This window comes from Anopheles nili, chromosome 2, assembly GCF_943737925.1.
Source record: "Anopheles nili chromosome 2, idAnoNiliSN_F5_01, whole genome shotgun sequence".
In the NCBI taxonomy this organism is placed as follows: domain Eukaryota; kingdom Metazoa; phylum Arthropoda; class Insecta; order Diptera; family Culicidae; genus Anopheles; species Anopheles nili.
In genome coordinates, this window is record NC_071291.1 from 12,161,502 (window position 1) to 12,170,775 (window position 9,274).

Here is a 9,274-nt window from a genome sequence, read left to right on the forward strand (position 1 = left end):
CGCCGTTAGCTCCGCCTACTTTGCATCGTACGCTCTCGCCCCATCGATGCCGCACACATGCGCAGCTGCGCGTGGGGATTAAATTGACGCCGCTCATCGGGCGAACTTCGTGCGTCCCTCGGGTCCATCGATGGGGGTGCCGATTGACCGCGTGCACAAGCGAGACGGAACACGCGCGTGGTAGCAACCTGCTATTCGCATGTTCTCCTGGTACGGCTGCGGTACATTCGTTCCAAATAGCGTGTTTGATGCGAGAATGGTATTTTCTGTTTTTGGATCGCGTCGTTTGCCGCGCACACTGGGCGTATGGTGTGGCGTGACTCGTCATACTATTATCGTGTTTTTTAATGCCAATTCATAATTACTTTTAATGCGTATTTTATACGTACGTTTCAAATGCGTTTTTCTCAATATTTTAATAATCGAACGAAAATGTGTTTTGATTATTATTTAACTTTATTTTCGCATCAAATACAGTAATTAAAATATGCAACCAAAACCATGTGATATCTCGTTACGAATCCACTGTGCCGTGTCGCTCGCCTGGTATCTGCAGTTTGCATGCACCAGTGCAGCATGCACATTCGTTAGCAGGTGGCTTCTCGTTTTTTTTCCGCAACCAAAAGCGACCCTTCCCGTTCGAAATGAAAACAAAGCACCACCCACCGCATCAGCTGTTCGTCGTTCGTGCTATCACGCTGTATTTGTTTTTTTAAAATATGTATAGTGTACGGTACGGCAGTACCATGTATAAAATATATATATCTCATAAAACTACGTTTGTTCGATTTTGTTTCTCTATCGCCCTTAATGGTATACACCATCGAAGGGAAATCCTAAACTAGCTAAAAGCGACATCCTAGCCTCCTGTACACCGACATTCTAACACACACACACACGCACACAAAAAACTACCCACCTACCTACCAACAAACACTGGACAATCGCGACAATAATCGCCAACGATGCAGTTAATTAAAATATGCCCTCCGTAACAATGCGCGTGTTGCTGCAGTCTAACTAATGGGAAAAGGGTCCTTTCACGGTTCTACTCCGTCGACATGCTGTCGAGGCATTTTCTTTAACATTCAAGAAGAGATTGCGCTATCGTTTGGGAGCACTAAAAAGTCGACCCCCCTACTGGTACACCGGTTTAAGGACACGCTGCGATCACTGCTGCTGCGTTTGTTCGTGCTTAAGCAGCGCAATCTGCTGCAAGCGTTCCGATTCCGTCGGTCCCGTCGCCAGCACCATATCGCGGAAGATGCTAATCGGCAGCTGCAGCAGCTCGTGAGGCGTTCCCAGCTCAACAGCCTGACCAGCGTCCATCACCAGCACCCGGTCGGAGTCCATGATCGTGTTGAGTCTGTGTGCGATCGTCAGCACGGTACAATCGGCAAACTTCACGCGTATCGTGTCCTGAATCAATCGATCGGTGCTGAAAACAGTGGGCAAAATTTGAGGTTAGCTCGTGATAAAAAAAAAACCATCCCCTTCGGATGTTAATACTTACGTTGGATCGACGTTTGCGGTGGCTTCATCCAGCACAAGTACGCAGTTTTTCCGCAGGATTGCACGCGCCAAACAAATCAACTGTCGCTGGCCGACGCTAAAGTTTGATCCACCAGCAGCAACGGCCATCTGCAGCCCGGCCGGTGTGTTGGCGAGTTCCTTCAGCTCGACCTGCTCCAATGCACCCCACAACTCCACATCCGGGTAGTCCTCGAAGGGGTCCAAATTGCGGCGTAACGTGCCGGAAAACAGCACCGGATCCTGCGGGATGATGGACACCTTCGAGCGCAACTGCTCCAGCGTAATATCCGCCGTATCCACCCCATCCAGCACGATCTCACCTTCCACCAGCGCTAGCCGGAACAGCGCCCCAATTAAGGACGATTTGCCGGCCCCAGTTCGACCCACAATCCCTACCTTCTCCCGTGAGCGTATCACAAACGACAAATCTCGCAACACAGCCGGTGCACCTTCGAAATATCGGTACGTTACCGAACGGAACTCGATCCGGCCCGCTTCTGGCCACCCCGCATTCAGCGCCCTCGGTCGATCGGGTTGCAGTTCCGGCGTAAGATCACGATACTCGAGCAACCGCTCGACGGACATCATGAAATTGGCCACCTCCGCGCTTTGCCGGATGCCCCACTGCATCATCCCGGTCAGGGCCATCGATTGTGTGATCGCTAACCCAACGCGATCACCGAACGTGTCCTGTTCGAGCACGAGAAAGCTAAACACGACAATAAACACGAAGATCAGGCAGAGCAGATCGAGCGCGAACCCAAACGCTGAAGCGGCCGTAATAAACATGTAGAACGAGGCCGTGTGGATGTCCTGATGAGCGTCGAACTCGCGGATCAGCTCGGTTTGGGCACCGAACGCACGGATCGTTGGCAACCCGGCTAGGGATGCGGCGAGATGCGAAAAGACCGGTGATCGTGTGATGCCTTCGAGGCGTTTGATGTTTTTCGACGTTTTGAGGTAGATCCGGCGCACGAACCAGAAAACGATGCCAAGCCCACCGAGTGGGATCAGGAACAGTGGGTTCATCAGCACGGTCACGACGAGTGTACCGCAAAGGCTGAGGATGATTTGGGAGGCGTCGAGCATCGCTTTCGGGAGCAGCTCGTCCACGGAGCCCATGTCCTTTGAGAAGCGGTTCAGGATGCGGCCGGAGGGATTCGTGTCGTAGAAGCGCATCGTCGTGGAGACGCATCCGGAGAACATCGCGTCGTGAAGGTTTTGCGAAGCGCGTACGGATGTTTGGTAGAAGCTGATCGATCTGTAGCACAAGAGATGATGGGTTCGAGGGTTAGCGTGAGTATGATTTTTGGGTGCGATCGATGTTTCATCAGGTACCTTGAGATGGCGAAGAGGAAGATGCTGCCAACGAGCGCACCGTGGATGGCCATACAGAGCTCCGTGCTGAGAAGGGGGTCTTGTTCGTCGGTAGGGACGTCCGTGGTGTTTTGGTGGGCTGCCCGGAATAGTCGTTGTTCTTCCTGTGAGGTCCTGGAAAAAAGCGTCGAAGGGTGTTAGTTCTTTTGCAAGGTATTCCTCACATACATAAGGTGTGAAATTAGTTTAATGGGATAAGGAAAGGCATTCGATTACGGAGATTGGAGACTATTGTGAAAAAAATACGCAAGGATGTGTATTTAACATATAGAAATCATAAAACACTCCAATACAGGTGCATAGAGGTTCGAGATTGCCAAAATTAGTGCAACATCTCTTAAAGGTAGAAATAGGAAGCAAACAGGGACATAAAGGTTCATGAATAACAGGACATTAAGAAGGATAACACATTACAAAAGGCTCATCTTTCAGTTAGCAAATCAAGTGCAACGATCTAATTGCGAGCATCAGAAGGCTTTCATTTGGCCCATAAATGTCCACAAAAGTCAAAACTAGTCTCACGCCTCTGCATAGATGTTGGAAAACAAGACCAGCTCGCACATTGACCACAACAAAACCAATCAACTTACCAAACGGCGACCCAATAATCAGCTCCACTGGCCGCGAGCTGAGTCGCTAGGAACAACACCAGCAACCAGCCGATGATGAGCGTGTTGGCTCCACTTCGCAGGTAGCTCAGCAACAACGATCCCTGCACCATTCCACGAGACGTTCCTTCCATGTTGCTCTGAACCGGTGCATCCGCTGCCGTCTCACGTTCCGTTCGCTTCAACTCCTCCTCGGTGAGGTCCGCGTGAGACGATGATCCTGTCGATCGGGCGGATGATCGTGAATCCCGTCGGCTACGTTTATCCCCGGCGTCGGTATCACCTCCACCTCCATCCCCGATGCCTTCGTCCCCGTCAACACCCCCATCCGATCCACCCTTCTTCCGTTCGACCAACTCCACAAAGTCGATACCACTGTTCGCGAGGTCCTGCGGAGTTCCTTGCGCTTGTACGCGACCCTCGTTCAACACCACCACCCAATCGGCTTCCTTGAGAAAGTGCACCTGGTGCGTGACAAGGATGCGTGTCGCTCGTAACGTTCCTAACCTCCCGTGAGGTCCTAGACAAAGGTCAAACAGATGCCTTCCAACGTGCGCATCAACAGCGCTAAGCGGATCATCGAGCAGAAACACATCCGCTCGTCGGTACACGGCCCGTGCCAAGCTGATGCGAGCTTTCTGCCCCCCGGATAAGGCCGCCCCACGCTCCCCAATCATCGTCCTGTCACCATCCGGGAGTTGCTCGAAATCCGTAACGAGGGCACACGCGCGCACGACCGCTTCATACCGGTCTTTCTCCATCGGCTGCCCAAAAAGGATGTTCTGCCGGACGGTGCCCGAAAACACCCACGGTTCTTGGCTTGCGTACGTCAACCGGCCTTGCGCTACGACGCTACCCGATTCGAGCGGAAGCTCACGAAGGATCGCCTGCAGTAGGGAAGATTTTCCCGCACCAACCGGACCGATCACACCGATCAGTTGACCCTTCCGGAAGTCAACGTTTACGTTCGCGAGTGTCGCTCCAACCGGTACACTCGGTTCCTCGTGATCGAGCGCTGTTCCACCATTCGATTGTTTCTCTTTTTTTGACGCTGTCACACCCGCCGGATCTTCCGGACGCCGGACAGCACCCCAGCTGGCTGTTACACCGCGCAACGAAACGGCCACCGTCGCGGGAAGCTGTTGACTGTCGGCTTCAATCAATCGCTGCTTTTCCGGCGCATCTCCTGACGCACCATTCAACCCAAATTCCGCCAACAACCGGGCTTTTCCGCCCGGAGCACCCGGAAGTGCGTCAACTTCCCGCTCTTCATACTCCAAGAATCGCTCCAACCGTCGCATCGCCACCATCGCTTCCGCAATCTCAGCGATCCCGCGCACAAACATCGCCGACATCGTGTTCGCCAGAATGCCAAAGTATGTCGCAACAACGAACACCCGGGCTGCGGTTAATTCGTCCCCGAGCAGGGCCATCGCCATCATCGTACAAAACACGGCCGTGCGCGTTGTGAACAGCAAAAACGTCATGTAAAGCCCACGCACATAAGCACTCTTGCGCACGATCCGCAGCTCGAGCTGCCGCGCGTGACGGATGAGCTTCGCGAATGGGCGCTCCCAGGCGTACAGCTTGATCACCTGAATACCGGAGATGATCTCGTCCATCAACCGGATGCGTTCGTCCGTCCGGAGTGCCGTTTGCAGGCGGAACCGAGACGTCAGCTTCCCGGTGTACGATTGAATCGGGGTAACGATGAAGATCACCACCATACCGATCAGTCCCGCAGCACCGATCTCGATGTACAGCAGCACACCGATCACGATCGCGAGCAGCGGTGCGGACCACATGGAGTGCAGAAACACGGACACGATGTCGAACCGGTTGACGTCGTTCGACAGCAGATTGACCACCTTTCCGGGGGCCGTATCACCGAGGGCGGTACGCGACAGACGGAGAGCTTTCCGGTAGATCACGCTGCAGACGGCGATGCGCACTTTCATGCCATTTTGGAAGCTTCCCAGCACGTACTGGTTGATCGTGATGACGCTCAGCGCGTTCAGCAGCACGATTGCGGTCGCGTAGATGAAGGCGCTTTCGCGCGTCACTTCCGAGTCCTTGCTGTTGGGGTGTGAAATGAGGGAAAAAGGTGAGCCTCTTTTCCCTGGCTGGAAAGGAACTGGCTGGGGTGGGGTGCGCGGGAGTACCTACCGGAAGTAGAGCAACAGCCAGCCGAGAAAGATGGGTTGAGCCAGGCGGATGAAGATGTCGTTGATGATGGTGATGAGCCCGAGGACGCCGTATTCGCGCCAGAACGTTTTGAAGATGGCCTTCACGAGGGATGGTCGACCGGGGCCGGCTTGCTGTTCGAACCATTTTCTGGAAAAAAAGGGAATTGAATTGCGTGATGCGAATGAATTTAGGAATTCAGGGAAAAGAGGGAACTTGATAATTGATGGTATTGATGGACCTTAAAAAAAGCGATCTTTTTGTCATCTTTTTTTGTGCTATTTGACAACTTTCATGGGTTGCGAGCAGGGGCTTAATTATCACGATAGAAAACTGGCCCAAAGAGTATTATTTCGTACATTTTTTTAAATGCAGCTTTTAAAAGCAACCGGTGTGGTTTCACTGACCAGTGCAAGTTGATATCAAATAGAATGAGTGAACAATTCCAACTTCAAAAAGGGTCAATTTAGATCTTCTTTCCATCATCATCATCATCATCATCGAACGCAAAAAAAAAACTCGATCAAAACCCCTCTCTGACAACGGAAAAACGAATTAGAAAAGCTTCCGCCAAACAAAGAGCACCACACAAAGAAAAGGGGACAATAATCAGTGTACGTGTAAATGATGTTGGAAAATAATGAACTTATAAAGCAGATATGGCACGCATTTTCCCTCCATCTCGGGTCAGTAAAAAGCGAGTTGCCATCAGAACAACATTAACCACATTGCGAAATCTCTGCACCCAACACTGCATTGCGTAATAACGATGACGTCCGGGTCCGTGTGTGTGTGTGCGTTGTGCTCCACTCCACTTCCCTTATCGTGCCACTTGTGGTGTGACGCCGTGCCGGCGAGAGAATGACACGAAGAATTATGGCAAACCACCCCGTGCCAGAGGGATGATGAATATGGGGATGTTGGAAGCGATCTGTGTGGGGCTCGCCATCAACAAGCAAACAAGAAGATGAGGTCGATCGGCACTTTGTGGGCCATTCCGTCATGGGGGAATGTGGCGAGTGGTGATGAGCGATGATGCAGCAACTTTAAGCTCGACTGCTGGTGCTGCTACTGCTGCGGCCGGTTCTGACGATGTTGAAGCTGGCGAGGCTGAAGAGACTGGAGGATGCGATCGTGTGCGGGCAGGGAAAAACCGCGGAAACCACATCCAGCTTTGTCACGCAACCGTGAGCAGGCAGAGAGACGTACGTACGTCGGCAAACAGTCAATATTGAGCCCTACGAGTCCCATCCACCTTCCCGCCAAAGTCGTGGTCGGTTTTGGTGGGTAAAAATACCAACCATGGGATGGGCAACCAATTAAAGGGTCGTTTGTTGTGCGAGGCTGAAGGTTGTGCAGAGAGTCGTTTTAAGCATTTGCTGAGCACGAGGGAAAAAAACACATTGTTGAAGTTGTGTGCATTTTTTGCGTATGCAAGTGCGATTTGGTTTCGATTTGCACACCGAGGGAACGAATGAAAAATGTTTAGTTGATTTAGGATTGCTTTTCTTTTTGCAAAGTATATTCTTATAACAGCTCAACTAATCGCTGTACGATCAAGTCAAAAACAGGCTTTACACCTTTGTTAAAGGCTTGAAATAATTCTTACGGGAAAGAGGGGCTCAATCGAGATTTGAACCCTAACCTCATCGGGTGTTTGTCACGCTAACGCTTTCGGCTATCGAGCCCTCCACCTACGACAGCTTCAAAGTATGACTTGATCAAAATAAGTAACAAATGAGCCGTAGGAGCAATTCCTGAAAAACCTTCACAAACGTTTCAAATACATCGTTCTAACAAGTGTCACAATTTTCGCAACAATTTCCTCCCCAAAAGACCTTGCTATACAGCAGTTCGCATCGTTTTCAATTACTAGCGCAATGGCATCATCGATCGAGTGCGAATCGATACGACGGCCAGAAGCGATACGATCATCAGCGTGACCCCTATTTATTCGATGACGTTATAGACCGGCTTCATGGTTCATTTTTTTTTTCTCACAACCACCAGCGGCCAGCCAATCGATTGCCAGCCGCACAATTGTTCTGAGGGGCATGGACGCGCGAATACATATAATACACTCACTCGCCGGCGTATATCAGTTGGCGGGTTTTCACTTTGAGCGCAATTTTCTTCACGGCCACCGCACAAAGTGATACGCGTGACGCCGGTCAATTAGTTTCAATAAAGTTCAATTTGTATTATCTTCAACCCCCCCCCCTATACGTGTGTGTGTGTTAGTGGGTGGTTGGGACGGGTGCTCCATTTATTCTATTGCGGTCGGGCGCCAGCAATCAAGCCACCCGCTGGGTTGGTTTCAATATGCCACGTTTTTGATGGGTTACTTTACGATGCCACTACAAAGTTCTGGTGGTAAAGAAAACCTGGGTACCGGGGTAGTATCTTTAATAGCCTCAAGGGTGTGTAGCGTTGATTAAAGACGGTGTAAAGACAGGGGCATATGATCGCGAACGATTGTCGATCGTCGATTCAAAATTCCAATCGCTCGTAAGAATAAAAAAACACACAGACAAAATCCAGAAAACCGACAGAAGTACAATAGGGAAACGCCAACACGTTGCAAAATAGGGAGTGTACATTCCAAAGACCTCTGAGAATGGGATATAGCGAGTAGCGCAAAATCTGAGCTTCAGTTTCAAGCAGTCTCCCCCCCCAAAAAAAAAACCGGTCCACAACGAGCCATCTCATCTTTGGTGCGATCTTCAACTGGTGGTTCTGTGAATTGTGCTTCGAAACTGCTGACTCACTGTTAGCGCTAATGTACCCCACCAAAAACCATCCTCTGACAAACGGGGTGGCGTTCGCAGGGATTTGTCCGAGATACTGTCCAGAAGCTTGAAGACGTTGACGTTGGCGTGGAGAATTTCACGCTCGATCGCGTTCGATGGCTTTCACGAGGTTTAATAGATTTGCAAACCCTATCCAAATGGGCAACCCATTTAAATGGGGTGTTGAATAAATTCTGATGACGCTGAGGACTTCCTGATGGGGTTTATAATGCCAGATGCCGTACTTACTTCTCCAACCGATCACCGAGCACATCCGATCGGTCGACATCGAGCGGTCGGAAGAGGTCCTGCAGCTCGAGCACCTTGCTGTACCCCTTCCGGAACAGATCGATCGTCCACCAGAAGGTGAGCGTGGACAGGATGTTTGCGTTTTGGCGCGGATTCGGTGGTAACTTTCGCGTGATCGCCTCCATCGTCGCCGGGGCGGTGGAAGCTTTGTCGGTGGACGGTGGGGGTGGGTTTTCGTGTTTTATTTTTCACACGTATTCTGTGCAGCTTTTCCGGAGGTCGTCAGTTGGTAACAATGTACTCATAGCACGATTTTGGCACACACATTCACCGGCACGCAACGCACACATGAACACAGGTCGGTGGGGGGTTTTTTTTTTTTTTCGTTTGCACACACACACACACTTTACGATCACAAGCGATCACACCCAAAAACAAGCCTCACAGATCACTTTACGATGGTGCTGATTTGTCGCATAATTCTGTGGGAAGATGTGCTGCCAACGTATTCGAAAATGAGACTCGTTTAAAGGC

At 50.9% G+C, this 9,274-nt stretch overlaps 1 protein-coding gene across 1 annotated transcript; it reads right to left on the reverse strand.

Moving 5' to 3' along the window:
• Positions 1 to 444: 444 nt before the first annotated feature.
• LOC128721123 (ATP-binding cassette sub-family C member 4-like) lies at positions 445 to 9,043 on the reverse strand. Its single transcript, XM_053814845.1, has 6 exons — positions 8,741 to 9,043; positions 5,685 to 5,852; positions 3,501 to 5,594; positions 2,872 to 3,024; positions 1,514 to 2,794; positions 445 to 1,438 (listed from the first exon to the last, which is right to left on the reverse strand). The coding sequence occupies exons 1-6, from the start codon at positions 8,923 to 8,925 to the stop codon at positions 1,171 to 1,173; spliced, it is 4,149 nt and encodes a 1,382-aa protein (XP_053670820.1). The 5' UTR covers positions 8,926 to 9,043; the 3' UTR covers positions 445 to 1,170.
• Between the last annotated feature and the right edge of the window lie 231 nt (positions 9,044 to 9,274).